Raw genomic sequence first — 21,982 nt, forward strand, 5'->3', positions numbered from 1 at the left:
TGTGGTTTCTCCTGTTATACAACATGGAGTCTGAAACTGGTACCATGGATGCTTCAGCATTTACATATTAACCTTTGTCAGGGCCGCCATCAGGGGGTGACAACCATAACGGTTGTCACGGGCCCGGCGGCCCTGGGGGACGTGTGGGGCCCATTGGGTGGCCCACACACTTAGGGCCACCCGATGGGCCCTTTATCTTCAGGGGCCCGGTCAGCGCTGTGGCCGTTGTATAGCGCGACCGGGCCCCTTTTATAAAAAATAAAATAAAATACAAAAAAGCAGCCGCAAGTGCTGCTGGGAGGAAGTGGGAGGAGCGCGCGCGCGCCTTTGAAGAGGGAGAGCCAGGCAGTGAAGAGGCAGCCGCACCGACTCCCATCATCCCCAGCCACCCTCCTGCAAAGAAAAGGTAAGAGACAGGAGGGTGGCTGGAAAAGAGCTATGTCTGTCTATGTATGTCTGTCTGTATGTCTGACTGTGTATGCATGCATGTCTGACTGTGTATGCATGCATGTCTGACTGTGTATGCATGCATGTCTGACTGTGTATGCATGCATGTCTGACTGTGTATGCATGCATGTCTGACTGTGTATGCATGCATGTCTGACTGTGTATGCATGCATGTCTGACTGTGTATGCATGCATGTCTGACTGTGTATGCATGCATGTCTGACTGTGTATGCATGCATGCATGTCTGACTGTGTATGCATGCATGCATGTCTGACTGTGTATGCATGCATGCATGTCTGACTGTGTATGCATGCATGTCTGACTGTGTATGCATGCATGTCTGACTGTGTATGCATGCATGTCTGACTGTGTATGCATGCATGTCTGACTGTGTATGCATGCATGTCTGACTGTGTATGCATGCATGTCTGACTGTGTATGCATGCATGTCTGACTGTGTATGCATGCATGTCTGACTGTGTATGCATGCATGTCTGACTGTGTATGCATGCATGTCTGACTGTGTATGCATGCATGTCTGACTGTGTATGCATGCATGTCTGACTGTGTATGCATGCATGTCTGACTGTGTATGCATGCATGTCTGACTGTGTATGCATGCATGTCTGACTGTGTATGCATGCATGTCTGACTGTGTATGCATGCATGTCTGACTGTGTATGCATGCATGTCTGACTGTGTATGCATGCATGTCTGACTGTGTATGCATGCATGTCTGACTGTGTATGCATGCATGTCTGACTGTGTATGCATGCATGTCTGACTGTGTATGCATGCATGTCTGACTGTGTATGCATGCATGTCTGACTGTGTATGCATGCATGTCTGACTGTGTATGCATGCATGTCTGACTGTGTATGCATGCATGTCTGACTGTGTATGCATGCATGTCTGTCTGTGTATGCATGCATGTCTGTCTGTGTATGCATGCATGTCTGTCTGTGTATGCATGCATGTCTGTCTGTGTATGCATGTATGTCTGTCTGTGTATGCATGTATGTCTGTCTGTGTATGCATGTATGTCTGTCTGTGTATGCATGTATGTGTCTGACTGTATGCATGTCTATGTCTCTGTCTGTCTGTCTGTATATATGTCTGTATGCATGCATGTATATCTATGTATATATGTCTGTATGCATGCATGTATATATGTCTGTATGCATGCATGTATATATGTCTGTATGCATGTCTGTATGCATGCATGTATATATGTCTGTATGCATGTCTGTATGCATGTCTGTATGCATGTCTGTATGCATGTCTGTATGCATGTCTGTATGCATGTCTGTATGCATGCATGTATGCATGCATGTATGCATGTCTGTATGCATGTCTGTATGCATGTCTGTATGCATGTCTGTATGCATGTCTGTATGCATGCATGTATGCATGTCTGTATGCATGTCTGTATGCATGCCTGTATGCATGTCTGTATGCATGTCTGTATGCATGTCTGTATGCATGTCTGTATGCATGTCTGTATGCATGTCTGTATGCATGTCTGTATGCATGTCTGTATGCATGTCTGTATGCATGTCTGTATGCATGTCTGTATGCATGTCTGTATGCATGTCTGTATGCATGTCTGTATGCATGTCTGTATGCATGTCTGTATGCATGTCTGTATGCCTGTCTGTATGCCTGTCTGTATGTCTGTCTGTATGTCTGTCTGTATGTCTGTCTGTATGTCTGTCTGTATGTCTGTCTGTATGTCTGTCTGTCTGTATGCAAGTATGTCTATGAATGTATGTATGTCTGTATGCAAGTATGTCTGTCTGTAGGTATGTCTATGTATGTATGTATGTCTGTAAGTCAGTATGAATGTATGTATGCATATTATTATGAACGTATGTCTGTGTGTATATGGATGTCTGTATGCATGTATGTCTGTCAGTATGTCTGTATATATGCATGTATATCAGTCTGAATGCCATTATGAATGTATGTCTGTGTATGTCTGTATGCCATTATGAATGTATGTGTGTATGGATGTCAGAGTCTGTATGTCTGTCAGTATGTCTGCATGTATGAATGTATGTGTGTGTGTGTGTGTATGTATGTATGTCGGTGTCTGTATGTATGTGTCTTTATGTCCTCGTGTATGTGTGTCTGTATGTATGTTAGTATGTGTCTGTGTCACTATGTATGCCTGTGTGTATGTCCCAGTATGTGTGTGTCAGTATGTATGCCTGTATGTGTGTATGTCTGTTTCAGTATGTGTGTCTGTTAGTATGTATCTGTGTCCTTTTGTATCAGTGTGTGTGTTTGTGTCTGTGTGTGTATTCCTGTGGGCGGTATTTGGAGGCGGACCCAGTGCAGTGGTGGATTCAGGGGGGGGGGGCAACGGGGCAATTGCCCCACCCCCCCAAGAAAACCGACGGTCTCCCTCTCCCCTGCCAGCACATGCAGGTGCTAGCCCTGCAATGTGCCTGCGGACCGGAGGGGAGATCAGAGATCTCTCTCCCCGGTCCGCAGGCACTATGCTGGCAGCCGGCGGGGGAGGGAGAGAGGACCCGGGAGCTCAGCCTGCAGCTCCTCCGGTTCCTCCTCTTGCGAGCTTGGAGCGTTGCCGTGGTTACCACGGCAACGCTCCAAATCTCGCGAGAGTGAACTCTAGCCCTGGAGCTATGAGCTAGAGTTCACTCTCCCCACTGGAACCACCAATGAATCCCACTGGGGCCACCAGGGATCAAGAAATGTCCCCCCTCCTCCCAGTAAAGGTAAGAAGGGAGGGGGGACATAATTAATATTTATTTCAATTAAATAAATGTAAAAAAAAAAAAAAAGCATATTATAAAAAAGCCCCCCATGCCTTATAACACACTCTCACACCCTACACACACATTGCCCCTCCCACACATTTACTGCCCTCCCATACACACACACACTGCCCTCCCATACACACACACACACACTGCCCTCCCATACACACACACACACTGCCCTCCCATACACACACACACACTGCCCCCGACACACACACACACACTGCCCCCGACACACACACACACACTGCCCCCGACACACACACACACACTGCCCCCGACACACACACACACACTGCCCCCGACACACACACACACTGCCCCCGACACACACACACACACACACACACACTAGCCCCCGACACACACACACACACACACACACTAGCCCCAGACACACACACACTAGCCCCAGACACACACACACACACACACACACACTAGCCCCAGACACACACACACACACACACACACACTAGCCCCAGACACACACACACACACACACACACTAGCCCCAGACACACACACACACTAGCCCCAGACACACACACACACAGCCCCAGACACACACACACACAGCCCCAGACACACACACACACAGCCCCAGACACACACACACACAGCCCCAGACACACACACACACAGCCCCAGACACACACACACACAGCCCCAGACACACACACACACAGCCCCAGACACACACACACACAGCCCCAGACACACACATACACAGCCCCAGACACACACATACACAGCCCCAGACACACACATACACAGCCCCAGACACACACATACACAGCCCCAGACACACACATACACAGCCCCAGACACACACATACACAGCCCCAGACACACACATACACAGCCCCCCATACACACATACACAGCCCCCCATACACACATACACAGCCCCCCATACACACATTGCCCCCCCATACACACATACACTATAACTGTCACACACACATACACTACCCCCCTAACACACACACTGCACTCATGGCATACACTGCCGCCCTCACTCACACACTGCAACCTTCACACACTGTCCCCCTCACACACACAATGCACCCCTCACACATTGCACCACTCACACACACCACTGCTCCTATGCCCTATGACAGCCCCATTTCCCAGCAGACCTCAGGTAAGTTGTCAAACTGTTCTTAAACGGTTTGAATACTTACTCTGGGAGGGGGTCCCGGCACTATTGGCACCATAACCACTACACTCAGCTGTAGTGGTTATTGTGTCTGGATTATTTAGTTAAATAATCTACAAGTGCCCCTCCCGAGATCAGGCTCTGGATCCGCCACTGACCCAGTGCGCATATTTGGAGGCGGGCCCCAGACCCTGAGCTGAGTTAGGGGCCCCAAAATTTCTGGTGGCGGCCCTGACCTTTGTACAAGGTGGATCTGTAGCATTTGTCCTGGAAGGTTTATTTTCTTGTTTCTATCTTTTCAGCAAGGACAATTTACACGCTTTCTGCTTTGCCCTGTGCTTCCTCTTTCCTGATTTTCCATGAGGATACTTTCTATATCTAGCTACCTATAATAGTCCTCACTCCCTTCATCAAACAAGAGACATGGTTTAAATACTAGGTTTCTGGATGTGGTTAGATCCCTCAAATGATAAATGTATGACTTTGTAGACTTATGCTTTGTTGATTAAGTTGGTGCCTGGTGGGAGTACTGCCTATACCACTAGAGCTGTGGCTACCTCCAGGACCTCTAGTCAGGAGGCGTCTTACTTGGCCTTCCTTGAATATCTTTAGCATATTTTACTGTTTTGATGTGTTTGCATCCACAGGCAGTTCATTTAGCAGGAAAGTTCTACAGGCAGTCAGTCCATTCTAGTCTCCTGCACTCCCTCGGTTCTATCCTTTATGTGGCTTGTTTGAGCCATTACCACAGTAAGATGAAAAATCAAATTTAGGCTTACTGGTAAATCCAATTTCATCTGTGTAGTCATAGTTTATGACGCCCCTCTCTGGTGTTTTATCTTTCAGAGTGCTGGTTCCTGTTGGGTTCTGTGCTTCCCTTTCCTGATGGTGTTACCTCTCCTCTGCTTGGCTAAATGGCTAACTGGGGAATTCCTGTTGGGGGAGCAGCAAGGTGGAGGTGTCTCAAGGCTTTTGGGATTGGGACTACTTTTCTATGTGGGGCAAGAATTCTCTTGGGCTGTGAACACAGAGCTGAAAATGTATTTAACATTGTTTTAGTATTATCTTACTTCTTATTGTGTTCTAAACCCTGAAGTAAAAAAACTGTCCGTGTGACTATTCAAATGCTTGGAGTAAATTCACAAATTATCTAATTGCACAGACCTCACTAGATTACCAGTAAAGAAAACTTAGTTCTGCACCCCTAAAAAGCCATTTCTCATTGTTGGGAAACAGTGCCACCTAGTGAGACCATAATAGCTGACTTGGAAAAATTCTCCAACTCACTACTTGACTATTGAAGTATAAATCTTTAGCATTTAGTGCATAAACCCATGAGTTTATAAAATATGCAGTTTTAGAGTTGTGAGATAATATCTGTGTGCAAGATTCTCTCATGTACTATATACATAATGGAATTACTGAGAACATACCTGCACCGTGTTACCATGCTCATCGATAGTTCTGCCTAAAGTCAAAGTCATATCTGAATCAGTAGCTGATGTGAACCACTTATACCCATGTAGAGTATGTGTGCCATCTTCCTGTAGGCGTGCCACCGTCTCTGTTCCATCTGCTAAAGAGGACAATGTAAAAAAAAAGTTTGTTCACTTACAGCATTTTCAGGCACCTCTCATTAAGGAAGGGGGTAAATAGTTACCTACCCACATCTGATAAGAGAAAGAGGGGACTAGTTCTTGGCCCGAGGGTATTGTAAATCAAGAATTAAAACTTAACTTTTATTGTGACGTATGTACACAAAAAAGGGAGACAAAAGGGGAAATTCAAGTGGATACAATCTCAAGTATTGCCACTAGATGGAGACAAAACTAAACTGTGCTAAATAAATAGCATCAAAGAAAAAAGCACTTGCGATGTATATACAGTATAGGAGGGGAAAATTAAATATAGTAGGGGGCAAATGAAACCACCCTTGACAGTATACCAAATCTACCAATGGTGATTTTTTACCGGCAATGCTATACAGGGATAGTTAGATCCGCTCTATAATTTAGCATAGGTGCCTTGAAGGCACAGAGTGAGTTTTTTATATTAACCAGCATTCCGGTTTCACCATCCTGATTACCAACATTATTTACTCTGTTCTAATAGTCCTTACTAGGACCTCACCTTCCATTATATCTAGCAGCCTCTGTATTCTGCTTGCATTCCTATATTGCCGAGGGTTCCCCCTGGCATTACATTGCAAACATGATGTTACTGTTACAGGTTTCACTCCAGAGATAAACTGCAACAAAGTATACACACCACAGAATATTACAGTGGATACAGCATGTTGCTATTTATTTATATACTCACATCCCAGAGTAAACTTTTATCTTTAAATATATATACACACCTGTATATATCTTGATTGTTTTGCATTTTAAATTCCACCCCTTCTATACTGTATATACATCGCAAGTGCTTTTATCTTTGATGCTATTTATTTAGCACAGTTTAGTTTTGTATCCATCTAGTGGCAATACTTGAGATTGTATCCAATTAAATTTCCCCTCCCCCCCCCCCCTTTTTTGTGTACATACTTCACATTAAACGCTAAGTTTTAATTATTGATTTACAATACCCTCGGGCCAAGATCTAGTCCCCTCTTTCTCTTATCACTTTATCATTTGGGTTAATGCCCTACTGTACCTACATACCATTCTACCACTTTTTCCTTTATTACCTACCCACATCTGATCCACCTCTGCGCTCTGTCATCCATTGCCCCGACGTCCAGAAATGATTGGGGTTGCGAGATGTCAAATTTCTAAAGGCCTTCTGTAGAGGGGTTGGGATCCCAAGAGACTGTTGGATAAGATGTATATAACAATTAGAAATGCAATAGGGTTCTGTATTTTACACCCTCTAATTATATCTAAAAATAGATAACTCCCATTCCATCATCTGCTACTACTCTGTGAAGTCAGCCTGAGGACAATGTAGGTTGGTGTTACCGAGACTGGCACTGCTATGAGAAGTGACTATAATAGTCATCCACAAAGTGCAACTTAATTACAGGGACCCATTAGTGTAGCCCAAATTTATTTGCAGAGCATCCATACTGACATTTTGGGTCCCCTGTCCCTTAAAAATTGATAAAGGGACAGGGGTTCCTTCACTTCCTTTCTGCTCCGTCGGCGTCTCCGAGTCATGGCCGCCCGAACGCCCTTGGGGTGGACAAAGTTTATAGTACCCAATAGGGCAAAAAAAAAAAAAGGTCCTTTAATATGCTTTGTTACATTGCTGGGTAAGAGGTTTTATAACCCTGAAAATTATGATGGGTCAAAATGCTAAATTTTAATTTCTGTGTCTGGTCTCTCATAGAAGCATGCTACATACGTCTGGAATATGACTTTGCAGCCATATATAGAACAATAAATCACATGCATTAAACTATACATTTACATCATATAAACATTCTTCACAAGAAGGCACATTTTCTGGCAAGCAAGAAATATCAGTGGTCTCAGCATGCCCGGTGGTTCTTAAAGCATAGGGAATCCATCCTATGGATTATAAGGCACAGAGTGCATGTATGCAGTGATCTTGGAGAGGAGGTATTCTACTCCTATGTGCAATGGGCCCAGGGAACATCTTGGCCCATCTCCAATTACTAGTTTAGGGAACTGATCAAACACAGCTTAGTTGATACAAAGGACAATGTTTCCCATGATGCTCAGCCAGGCCAAGTAAGAGACCTGTGCTTCAGAGGCCACAAGTTCTAAGTATATAGCACCCAGCATCTGAGGCCACAGCAGACCACAAATTAAAAATATAAGATGAATTGGGTCTACAGCAAAGCCCCCATGTTAATCTGGTCCTGTTTAATTTCTAACAGCAGCTTCTAGAGGGGAAGGGGGGGGGAATGGATTTATTATAAAAACAGATTCTGATGCCTCTATGGACAATCCTCCACTAGTTTCATATTACTCAAACTCCTGACTACTCTTAATTATTTATTCAAGATTTAACTAGAGCCAGTGAAAATACAGACAAGCTTACATATTCTAATGATCCGTAATATTGTGATATTTTGTCTGCTTTATAAATGGTTCATTTAGATTAATGGATGTCAAAGAATCAACTACATGCAGCAATGTATTTACCATGAGACTAACAAGGCATTTGCCTTGGGCGGCACTTTCCAGGGCGTAACGTTTTTTGCCTAATTTGCCTTGTTAGCCTCATTTTAAGCGGGGCCCAAGAGCAGGCCGGCTGGCCACCTTTGGGGCACCCCCGGGGCAGGCACCCAGTTGAGTTCCAGGCGGGCGGCGAGGGAGCGCTGATTACTGATTAGTTAGCTCTCCCTGCTGAGCTCCCGTCCGCAATGATGCCGGGAGCCGGAATATGAAGTCACTCCGGCTCTTGGTATCACTCTGCGGCGCACAAGGGAGCTGAGCAAGAATATCACACAGCTCCCTCATTGCCTAGGTGAAAAATCCTCCCAGCTCTCCCAAAGGTAGGAAGGTGGAGTGGATTTAAATAAAAAAAAAATAACAGTAATCTGAGTGTTAGGGGGAAATGTGTGTGTGTATCTGTCTGTCAGTGAGTCTGTGTGTGTGTGTATATCTGTTAGTTTGTCTGTCAGTGAGTGTGTGTGTGTGTATGTCTCACAGTGTGTGTGTTTCTGTGAGTGAATGTGTGTCTGAGTGTGGGTGGGTGTATGTCAGGGAGTATGTCAGTGTGTGTCTGTCAGACTGTCAAATCATTGCGTGTATGTGTATGCCATTGTATCTGAGAGTGTTTGTCAGTCAAAGTGTGTAATAGTCTTTAACAGGAAGAGGTGTGGCCTTGGCATGAAAAGGTGGGCAAATTTAAATTAGGGGGTGCCCGAGTTCCATCATGCCTGGGGCAGCACAGTTCCAAAATACACCATTGACTACATGGTAACCAATACCATTGTGAGAGAATAAGAAATACACACCAGCTTACCTCTATGACCTTTGCTGCTCCATCTGTCATAGCTAGTGGGCAGGTGAAGAAACCAGAGGATGGAAAATACAGATAGAGTTTGACAACTTGAATGAGGCGACTATGAAAAAAAAAAAAAAAAAAAAAAATGGGAAATCTCTTACAAAACTCTGTAGTGCAAGCTTAGAAAAGTATGTAGGCAGAAGAAAAAAAATATCAACCAATTAAAATAACTGCAGAGCTTACATTTTAAATTAATTCACAGTGAACTGAAAACTGAATTACAGCTGTGTGTGTTAAATATGACATTACCATAAATGTGTAAGAAAATTAATTTTTCTGATAACTCACAAAAACTGTGCAATAAATGAATCAACTCCCTCGCAAGGGGTCTCCCTAGAAACACCAAACATCTCAAATACAGCACGATAGTTTGAAAGGGGTAAGATACTCCTCCACCTAAGATAAATAAGACTTATAAATGGAGTTATACACTGTATGTATACATACATACATACATATACATACTTATTTGTAGTTGGCAACATTAAGGCTTACTTGATGTCGAGGTTGTAACCATAGTTGGTAGAGGTGTGCCTAAACCAACGCTCGGGTAAGCCTGAATTAAATAAGGGCCCACCTAGGGAGTGATTGCTAAGGGGAGTGGTGGGTGGGGAGTCTGGTCGGTATCGGACCTGATTAGAGGTATGTCTGGGTTTAAGTAGGCTGGTAAACCCCTCCCACAACTACAGGCTCTGCCTTAACATTTGTAGTCAGGGACATTAAGCCGTACTTTATGTCGAGTTTGTAACCATAGTTGGTAGAGGTGTGCCTAAACCCAACAATCGGGTAAGCCTGAAATAAATGAGGGCAAAAAGATTTAATCAAGACGCTTTTAATGCTCCTATTTATTTACATGACCAGTTCTTTGAATGCTTTCCAGAGTTCTTCCTTGAACACTCCCCTCTCCTCTTTCTTGAACACTTTGCTGCTTGGCTTCCCTACTTCCTCTCCTCTAATATTCCATCCCTAATTCTTGGGGACTTTAACATCCCATTAACCTGCCCTTGTCCTCAGTAGCCTCAAACCTACTTTCAATGAACTCCTCCCTTGGGCTACCACAGTGGGCTAAGTCCCCCACCCATGTAGCTGGCAATACCTTTGATCTTATTTTCTCTCATTAATGTACACTCTCTAATCTCTGCAACACTCCATTTCCTCTCTCAGATCACCACCTCTGATCATTTGCCATCAATAACACCTTACCCCATTATCCTCAACCTAACCCCCCTCAACTAAGAAGAAATCTGAATTATATTGACCTCCAGCAGCTATCAGCTAATATTTATTCCCAACTTCTAGCCATCCCTACTTTCTCCTGTCCCTCACTGGCTATCTCCTCATATAACACTACCCTCACCTTTGCCCTGGACGCTGCAACCCCGCTCCAAACATGCACCTTGAGGAGAACACGGCCCCAACCGTGGCACACTAAAATCAACACGCTACCTGCAGAGATGCTCCCGTACTGCTGAATGCTGCTGGAGGAAGTCACGCACCCAGTCGGACTTCCTCCACTACAAATTCATGTTGCATTCATACAGCACAGCCCTTGCCAAAACATTCATACTTTTCCTCCCTCATTAGCTCATGCTCCCGCAATCCCAGGCATCTTTTTAATACCTTTAACTCCCTTCTTTGCCCTGCTGTTGCCATCCCCAAAACTAACCTTACAGCCGATAGCTTTGCATACTACTTTACCGACAAGATTGAACAGCTAAGGAAAGAATTTTCACCACCTTGCCCCTCTATTTCTCAATTACACCCGAATCATGCCTTTCCTACCCTTCAGACTTTCTCCCAGGCTACTGAACAAGAGGTGGCTGCGCTTCTCCTTTTCTCTCGCCCCACCACTTGCCTGCTTGATCCTGTCCCGTCTCAACTTATCAGATCTCTCTCCTCTTGTCTTGTGCCTTCCTTAACACACATCTTCAACGGCTCTCTCTCTTCTAGTGTTGTCCCTGCTGCCCTTAAACATGCTACTGTAGTACCTGTCCTAAAAAAAAAATCTCGACCCGTTCGCCCCTTCTAACTATCGTACCATATCCCTGCTCCCTTTTTCCTTCAAAACTTCTGGAACCTATTGTCCACCCCCTGGCCCCCACCCCTGAGCGGCGGGTGAGGGCCCTAAATACCAATAAGGGGGGGCGGACCTATTGTCCTCCACCCTGGTCCCCACCCCTGAGCGGTGGGTGGGGCCCTAAATTAGAATAAGGGGCGGGCGGACCTCGTGCGGCATGGGTGGGGGCTCAGGAGTTATCTACTTATTCATTCTTGTCATTCCATTGACTGGCTAAGTAACTTACATTTTATATGAATGTATGTTACTTGATTGTTGTAAGTGTTGCAAATGCTTATAGCTGAATCCTGGCTATGTTTGTATACTTTTTATTTAAACTTGTATACAGTGTAACATTCTTCATTCTTCCACTGGGTAGGTATATTAGTACTTCGGCAATTCAGCAATTGAGACATTCGTAAGTATCCGAATTGCCCGAAATTCGTCCGAATTGACATTCGTAATGAAACGAATTGCACATGTCTATTGTCTTTCCTCCTCCTAATACTGATCCTCCTCCTTCAAGTTAGTGGCACCCACATCAGTCCATCCTTGAATGCGCGCTGTCTTGGTGTTATACTTGATTCGGGCCTCACATCCAGTCTGTTACCAAATCCTGTAGATTCTACCTTAAAAACAAAGCCCGCATCCACCCCTTTCTTACGCAAGATGCTACTAAGGAGCTTGTCCATGCTCTAATAATCTCTTGCATTGATTATTGTAACGCTCTCCTATTAGGTCTTTCCACAAGTCGTATTTCCCCGCTACAGCCTGTAATGAATGCTGCAGCTAGACTGATTTTCTTCCCCTGTCACTCCTCTCTCCTCTGTCAGTCCTTACATTGGCTTGCTGGATCCTATAGGAGCCAATTCAAGGTACTAATCCACACCTATTAAAGCACTGACAGCCTTAAATTAAAACCCCCCTAAAAAGCTTCTCCCCCTAACATATGCGTCAGAACACTCCACGACAAACCTAGACTCCTTTGCCTTTAAAAGGGCGTGGGATAGGGATGTCCGGACAACCCTGTCGGACCCCTAATGGAAGGAGATATTCCACGCTCACAAACAAATTACACTATGCTCGACACACATTGAACTGTCACACAAAATTCTCTATAGGTGGTACATGGTACCCACACCCTTAAAGCACAGCTACCCTTCCACCTCAGATCAGTGTTGGAGATGCCAGGGTGACATGCTCCACATATGGTGGTCATGACCACGACTTAGCCTATACTGGCAAGCAGTGAAATGCCTGATAAAAAGCTGCACGGGCGCACAAAACGGTCATCAGTCTCAATACATGCGTCCCGTAAGTCTGTCTCCACATTGTGCGTTCTGGCAACTAACTCTGCCAGATCTTTCTTAACTTCAGCAATGGCGTCTGTGAACGTAGACTGCATTCTGATAACTGCACTGTCAAGCATAATTTGTAATACCCGCTGTGTGAGTGGAGCCTCCAGAGCTTCATTCGGTTGCTCCATTAGTTGCTCTGTATCTGAGAGCTCAGCGTGGTCTAGGGGCATATACTCAGCTTGCTTTGTGGGTTTAGCCGCAAAAAAAGCTGCCTTATCTCTAATCTCAGCTGGTTTCTTGCCTCGCTGAGTCGACATAGTCGACATAGTAATACCGGGCAAACTGAGTGAGTGAGTGAGTGAGTCGAGAAAAACTTGATAGACCGACTGGGGATTGACTGGGGATTGAAGATTGATAGATACCAATGATCGGGTAGACTCAGATCGGGTAGACTGATGAATCAGTAAGTCAGATCCTTAGGGTCTCCTACGGACTTTTTACGGCAGATCTGCGCGGTTACAGGACATAAATTTTCCCGGTCGTCATGTGAGCCTGAGCCGCCCAAGCTCGCTTAGCTAGCCGCCACTCCGCTCAACATCCGGTCCCGCCCCCCTGTGCGGCTAGAAGGAAAAATAGCCTCCCAAGAGCTTAAAATTATGAGCTTGGAAGATAGGTCACGGCGGAATAATGTTTGGCTAAGAGGAATTCTGGAAGAAGTAAGCGCACAAAGTCTAACAGCTTATATTACAGAGTTCTTTCAAACTCGATTACCAGATATTTCAATCGAAAAGCTGTTACTAGATCGGGTCCATAGAGTACCAAAACCACAACATTTATCCTCCACTACACCGAGAGATGTCCTCATAAGGATTCACTTTTTTAATATTAAAGAGCAGATCTTAAGAGCGCACAGAAGTAAAAAAGATATGCCGGAAAGATTTAGAGGAATATCTTTGTTCTCAGATCTATCAGCAGAGACCATGAGACGCAGACGGACTTACAAGGATATCACAGAATCCCTAAGACGTAACAACATACCTTACCGTTGGGGGTATCCAGTCAAGCTTATTATTTTTAAAGAAGAGGGGAATATAACACTGACTTCACCGGCAGAAGGCGAGGAACTGCTACAGAAATGGAAGATCCATCTACTACATGAGCTCCAAGAGCAAGATAAAGATAAAGATCCTAGTAGAAATTTAAGAGAAGAAGGCCGGGTACTCAGACCTAAAAAGAACTAAAAAGAACCATAAGAATCATAAAGAACTTGGGCTCAAAGCTATATTCAGACTCGAAATTCATCTTTTTTTTTTTTTTCATTTATTTTTATTATTTTATTTTTTTCTCCCACTTTTTTGGGGGCAAGCCATCCAGGACTAAGGAGCCACCTGGAAATACCTGGAAATACCTGAAAAGTGAACTATAAGACCGCAAGTTACTCACTTAATTTTTTTTCTCTTTATTATTAATGATACAATGTCAGTGTCAATAATATAATATAATATAATGACATGGATAGGCTGGTGACATTCAAGAAGTTATTATTGGCTTAATGGAGTTAACTGTGTTGATTATATTGGATAACTTATTATACTCATTATAGTATTAATTATTAACTATTAATTGTTTCAAAGTGTAGACATGCAAACTTACATTACAAAACACGAATAACAGTAAAAATAATAATAATGTGTAATGAGATGCGGCAGTAAGGGATAACAAAGGATATTAGTAAACATTAATTATCTACCTAGATATAAATACAGCCTAAGATGATTTAATTATGTTATTATTACGGTTATTTTTTATTATTTTTCTTATATATTATTTAATTCATGCTGGTATACTAAAATTGATAATAGACAATATAATAGATTGAACATGTGGATTAACACTAACCATATGAATTAACATGCTAATATAATGAAAGATAATAAAATAGATTAATCTATATATATTAAGTAGACATACCAGTGAAGGAGTTAATAGACTATATAAATGATTATAAAAGACTATAAAGATGCAGGGATCAACGTGTGTAAACTTAGGCTGGAGAGACATTACTTAATACTTGTTAAGATACATGTATAACCAGTTTAGCTCTGTACCTGGTAACTTGGTATTTCTGCACTTACATAGGCCTTATTATTCAATAATGGGAAGAGAAAGGGATGGGGAAGCGGTGAAAGTAAGAAAGACAGACTTGAGGTAATTTGGGTAGCTGTTATTAAGACTGCAAACAGGATTTTAAATCCCTTTTGTAATACTTCACTCCCAAAAACGCGCATCGAATACTCTGGTATGGGGCTCATAAATATAACTCTGATTAGTCTTATTAGGTGTAAGATTTTTTTTTTGGGGGGGGGGGGGGGGGGGTGCTTTTCCCCCTCCTTCCCCCCTCCCCCCCCCCCCTTTTTTTTTTTCTCTCCCCCTTTTTCCCCCTCTATGCACATAATGGAAGGACCTTACAAGAATATGGGTTAAAAGATGGAATTATTAGGTTAAGGCTACCTTAATAACTATATATTATGAACATTGTAATTATGAGCGTAAAGTGTTTATAAAATTTTTTTTTTTTTTTTTTTATATTTATTTATTTTTTTTTCCCCCGATTTAAACATTATTGATGCTATACTTAAAAAAAATATATAACTCTGTTTATTTTCTCTACCTATATGAGACCGATATTAGTAATTATAACATACTATAACCTGAAACACGCTACACCCTATTAGAGAGCATTATATAATCTAAAAATACTGCTTTACTAAGGTGCATAAATTTATAAGCCAAACTTTATTATAATATAAGAATTTTGTAAGAATATGGGCTGAGACTAAACATTGATAAGCTAATACATTAATGCAGATTTAATATATCTGTGTACCTATTAATAGTTACTAGAATTTATAAAGATAAAATAATGCGGTTCTGACATGTTAATACAGGACACTAGAGGAATCTAATAGGGTAGTAAGCCGAGGTGCTACCTAAATATGTTGTTGCACTGATAAAGGTCGATGGAAAAATAGGAAGCTATGGCGACCTTATACTACTAATGTTGATCAATACTAATCTACTAGTTAACACGTTAATATCTTAAATAAAGAGGCATAGGCTTACATTTTTAAGTTAAAGAATAGAGGAAGCGGATAGATTTTAAAAGCGAAATGTAAGCCTAAAGCAAGGATTTCGTAAACTTAAAGCCTATCATTAAGAATTAGCGATAAGGTAGAAGAGTAATTTCCGTATTATACTATTCAGTGGCCGGTCTTATATATAGTAACGCAGTATCTGTCAGTGAGTATCGACACACTTGTTTGGGAGCAACTCTAGAATGAATATTTTTAATTCTTATTTTTCTTGTATTTATATTTTTATTTATATCTTTTTCATTTTATTTACTTTTTTTTATTTTTATTTATTTATTTATTTATTTATTTTTCCCCCCCGATACTCTACTATTTAAGAGACTGCTCTTATTTATAAAGATCTATAAATACTACTTACGGAGATATATAATCTAAATTTCGGGACAGCTAAGCATAGAAGGGCTCAGTGTAGCTGCCATTATAGCTCTTACCGTTCACATTACCCCCCACCCAAGAAGTGTCATTTGTACACTCTGACACTTATTTAATACTACCTTATTGTTTAGACTTAGTTCATTCATAAGTCACATTCAGGTTGCACTGTATAGTGTGCTGTGTGGCCCGAGACAGCATTGTACAGACCAACATCTGAATTGTCTCCCTCCCCTTATCTATTTTGTGCTTTTGGCTTTTCTTCCTCCCTTTCTTGTTTTCTTTTATCTTTTTCCTTTTTTTTTTTTTTTTTCTCTTTTCTCTCTTCTCTCTTCTCTCCAGACTTTTTATCCTATAGGCCCTCATTATAACCTACGGGTTTAGGAGTAAAGGAAAGGGAAAAGAAGGGAAGGAAGGAAAAAGGGAAAAATGAAAATTTACTCTCACAATGTCAGAGGACTTAACGTACCTCACAAAAGATTTATGATCCTTAAAGAAATTCGGAAATCACAAGCAGACATAATTTGTCTACAAGAGACTCACTTTAAACACAATTCTAAACCAATATTACATTTGAAGAAGTTTCCATTTCAATACCATGCAACATCCCCTAAGAAAACTAAAGGGGTATCAATCTTATTCAGTTATCGATTAACCTTTGAACAGATAGCCACATATATAGACCCAGAAGGTCGATTTCTTATTGTAGTTTGTACAATAAATAATACCACATATACTATAGTGAATGCATATTTTCCTAATGTGAACCAAAACAAATTTATGCACTCACTCATGAATAAAATAGCTGAATTCCAAACTGGCACTATGATTACCATGGGAGACTTTAATCATGTTTTAGACCCTAACATGGATTCAACAGCAAACCACTCAAGGAAAAGAAAATCATCCTTACATAAGGAATGTAATACTCTTAATAAAACTTTAACAGGCTATGGACTTTATGATATCTGGAGAATGTTTCACCCTAATGCTAGAGAATACACGCATTACTCCTTAGTCCATAATACCTATTCACGTATAGATGGTTTTTATATGCACAGCTCACATTTAACACAAGTTGAGTCCTGTGAGATTGGAGTATCGACAGAATCAGATCACAATCCAGTTATACTTAGCTTAATGGATCAATACAACTACACAAATAGAAGCCCATGGAGACTAAATGACCAGTTATTAAACGACCCTATATTCTTGGATAAAATTCAACAAGAAATATGCCAATATTTTGATACAAACAACTCTGGAGATATAAACCCCACAACATTATGGCTGGCACATAAACCAGTAATAAGAGGTCTATTTATCAGCAGAGCTTCATACCTTAAAAAGTCTAACCAAACAACTAGGCTGAACCTTCTTAAAAAACTTCAGGATCTCCATAAACAGAATCAGGCAAGACCATCTGTGTTTTTGCAAGACAGTATACAACAAATACAAAACGATATTGATGAAATTCACCAACGACAAACCAACATTGCTTTGAAAAAACTTAAGGCGACATCATACTCTATGGGTAATAAAGCTACCAGAGTACTTGCACAGAAACTCCGCGATAAACAAACTCAATCTAGAATTCCATTTATACTCTCTAAGACAGGACAAAAAATTATTCAACCAAAATTGATTTGTGAGGAATTTGCAGCTTTTTATGCGCTATTGTATAACCTAAAAGACCAAAAAAATCTAGCAAAACCAACTTATAGAGGAATAGGTCAATATTTGGATAAATTAAATCTATCTACCCTAAAAGATTCGCAAACGGCACAGCTTATAGCTCCTATTACAAAGGAAGAAATAATTGAACAAATAAAGAGAATGGCTAAAGGGAAAGCACCAGGACCTGATGGCTTTTCTGACCTGTACTACACCCTGTTTAAGGAATCCCTGGCCGAACCATTGACTCATTTTTTTAATGAAGGCACTAAGGCAGGGAAATTCCCTACAGAATTTTTAGCGGCACAAATAATTACCATCCCGAAATTAGGGAAACCCTCTACGGCTTGTCAAAATTATAGACCAATTTCATTATTGAATATAGACGCTAAAATATATGCAAAAATATATGCGGAAAGACTAAAGTTTATTTTACCTACTTTAATTCATACAGACCAAGTGGGATTTGTGTCAGGCAGACAGGGGACAGATAATACACGGAAGGTATTAGACATTTATCATTTTGTAAAATCATCTAAGCAGGAAAGCGTGGTATTATCTTTAGATGCTGAAAAAGCTTTTGACCGTTTGAATTGGACTTTTTTATGTGAAACCTTAAACGCATACAAATTCCCTCCTGCCTTTCTTTCAATCATTGAAACTCTTTATAGTAATCCTACAGCGACAGTATTGACCTCAGGATTTTGTTCAAAACCGTTCAATATTACTAATGGAACACGCCAGGGCTGTCCTTTATCGCCGATGCTTTATGTTCTTGCTTTAGAACCTTTACTCACAGCAATACGGCAAAACAAAGATATACAGGGAGTGCAAATAGGGCGGAGCGAATATAAACTTAATGCTTACGCAGATGACATTTTGTTAACAATCACTCAACCACATATTTCCTTACCAAATCTAAAGAAAGAACTATTGTTGTATAGTCAAAACTCGTACTATAAGCTCAATATAAGCAAATCGCAAGCAATGTGCCTTAATATCCCTAATTCTCAAGAAAATAGACTTAAATTAGACTATCATTATGACTGGAGGGAAGATTACTTACTGTATTTGGGAATTAGATTTACAAAAAAAGAAAAAGACCTATTTTCAGCTAATTATAAAAAATTATTTAAAGATACCGAAAACCAATTGAAAGCTTGGGGAAATGTATTATTATCATGGATAGGTAAAATATCTGCAATTAAGATGCAAATCTTACCAAAAATACTTTACCTATTCAGATCCTTACAGATTAAGGTTCCACAAACATTTATTACATCTTTACAAGCGATATTGCTATGTTTTAGCTGGGGAGGGAAGCATCCCCAAGTCCCAAAAGGTTTAATAATGAGACAAGTGAAGTGCGGGGGTATGGGGTTTCCGAATTTGAAAATGTACTATCACGCTGCAATTTTAACTAACATAGCTTCTATTAACCCACAGAGATATAATCCGCAATGGGTGGCAATAGAAGAACATTGCTGTGGAACCCAGGATCTTTATTCTTTAATATGGCTCCCCCTACAAAAACGGAAAGTAACTCCTGACATATTACACTCGACAAGAATCCTATTTAAAATTTGGGATAATAATAGAGCAAGCTTATGTTCAGGGCACCCATGGTCACTGGCAACCCCCATAAAAAGTTTATATAGCTGTAATGAAACATTTCCTTACTTACAATGGTATAGAAAAGGAATTACACATATCTCTAAACTTTACACGACAGAGGGGTTAAAGCCTTTTTCGACTCTCCAATCGGAATTTACACTTCTTCCACAATCTAAATTTGCATATTGGCAGATTAAAGCCCTTTTGTCTGAGAATAACTTATATGTAGGACACCGAACAACTCGAAAGATAGTTACAAAATTTGAAGAGATGTGTATAGCACTTACTCCACCTAGGAAAGTACTATCGCTCTGTTATAACATTCTAACAAACCCAAGAGAAACAGCAACACCGAAATTTATGATAGATTGGCAAACTGATATACAAGAAATTATATCAGAAGATGAATGGGACAATATTTTTACGGCACATTTGGGAATGTCTTCATGCACAGGACACTTTGAAATATCACGGAAAATCCTATACAGATGGTATATGGTACCTACCCGCATTCATGCAATTTATTCTGACGTACAAGACACATGTTGGAGATGCCACTCCTATAAAGGAACTATGCTTCATATATGGTGGACATGTGAAAGAGTCAACAATTTATGGAGAGAGGTCGAAACAATGATCCAAGAGGTGACATCATATAAGTTAGATCACACACCGAAAACACTTCTTCTCAAAGCCTTTCCGGACCATATCCCTAAATCTATGCGCAAATTAATTTTTTTATTACTATCTATAGTGTCAATTCTTATAGCTAGAAATTGGAAAACTACAATCTTACCTACAACAGATGAAATCAAAACATTAATGTCCCTGACTACAGATTATGAGCTTACCATGTGGAACCAGACTAAAATTGGGAAACTAAGTTTAAAAGTAGCTAGCTGTTGGAAAACTTATAGACAAAGATAATAACCGAATAAGCTTAACAGACATATGGGGTATATATTTAGAATAGGATGTGAGAAATTAAACCTATTCTTTTAGTTATTACCAGAACATAACTCAGAATATAACTGAGTAGAAATTAATGAAATTTAATAATAACCATTAAAATTTTGGCTTAGCCCCTTGTGGATCGATCTCTTGGAATGAAAGGGAGTTGAGACATACTACATATCGTGAGTGCCGATGAGGGGTTAATTGAGTCTTCACTATTGGCCTAGGTCAAGCTTTAACACAATTCAAGATATATACAACTAACAGGACACATAATTTATTCCTTTTCTTAATATTACGCAACCAAACCAAATATAAGTTCTTACTGGCAGACTAGTTTAAATATATGAATGTCTAGGAGAGACTTTTTTTTCCTTTTATTTATTTATTTATTTATTTATTTTCCTTTCTCTCTTCCTCAGTAGTTGTTAACATATCCTGAGGGGAATCTTAGAGTGGACATATTGGTATCCACTAGGGTATATGTAATAAATGTGGACAGGATTTATATATTATATATATTACTTAAAGGCAATATGATTAATGCATAATATTGTATAATAAGTGTATGACTAAAATGATCTAACACTACTGACTGTACCCCAATCCCTTTTTTTCTTTCTGTACCCCTTGTTTGTTTTTTGTTTTGTTTTTTTTTCTGTTCTGTTGTTTTTTTTTCTCCTCTTGAAATCTTTTGAAAAATAAAGTAAAAATACAAATTGGAAAAAAAAAAAAGCTGCACGGGAATTGACCTTCCCCTTCGCCCCAAAATATTCCTCCTCCTACTGTTCCCGAAGCAATTCCAAAAAAGCCAACAATATTTAGTCTACCAAAGCCTCATCGCAGCCCTCACGCTGATAAGCAGACAGTGGAAAACAGCCCCCCCCCCCCACATTAGATCACAGCATTGCCACAATTGAACTCAACAAATCCTATGAACTTATGGCCAAACGTATCCGCCCCTACACCAAACATTGGTATGAGGCGTGGCAACAGTGGGACGCACAGAGTCCCAACAACAGAATGGTGTCCCCACCCTAGACGACAGGAAGGCTTAGGCCCATGCTACCTTACCTACTAACTGGTACGACCACTACCCCAGTTCGAATTCCAATTTACCTCCCCCCCCCCCCGTCACCTATCCAAATGGCAGCCATCTTTCTCATACCGGCAGTACAGAGCCAAACAGAGAACACAATGAGACCACAACTGGCACTAAAAAGGCAACAGCCCGTCTCCGGTGGCCCCAATGGCCCCACAGGTCACAAGCCCCATGGGCCCCGCCAGGCCACCTTTCCCCCACTCTAAGCCACAAGGTACACCTTCCAAACGTACATCCCCGGGGAAACCATGGAGGTTTGAGCAATGCCCAAGGTACTATCTTCCCACTCTGTATTGGGCGCTGCAAGCTACACATGCCTCACTACCCCAAACCCCCACCCCCATTACCTGAAAGTTACTACAGAGTTTGACTGCAGCCTATGCT

General features: G+C 41.2%; 1 protein-coding gene across 1 annotated transcript in view; it reads right to left on the minus strand.

Moving 5' to 3' along the window:
• LOC134611143 (acyl-CoA dehydrogenase family member 11-like) overlaps positions 1-21,982 on the minus strand; it is a 382,909-nt gene that overhangs the window by 45,443 nt on the left and 315,484 nt on the right. The window contains exons 5-7 of the mRNA XM_063454742.1: positions 9,335-9,434; positions 7,090-7,207; positions 5,830-5,972 (exon numbers count right to left, since the gene is read on the minus strand). Coding sequence (XP_063310812.1) covers positions 5,830-5,972; positions 7,090-7,207; positions 9,335-9,434 — 361 coding nt within the window. The remainder of the gene's footprint in view (positions 1-5,829; positions 5,973-7,089; positions 7,208-9,334; positions 9,435-21,982) is intronic.

The sequence above is a fragment of the Pelobates fuscus genome, chromosome 5, assembly GCF_036172605.1.
Source record: "Pelobates fuscus isolate aPelFus1 chromosome 5, aPelFus1.pri, whole genome shotgun sequence".
NCBI lineage: Eukaryota > Metazoa > Chordata > Amphibia > Anura > Pelobatidae > Pelobates > Pelobates fuscus.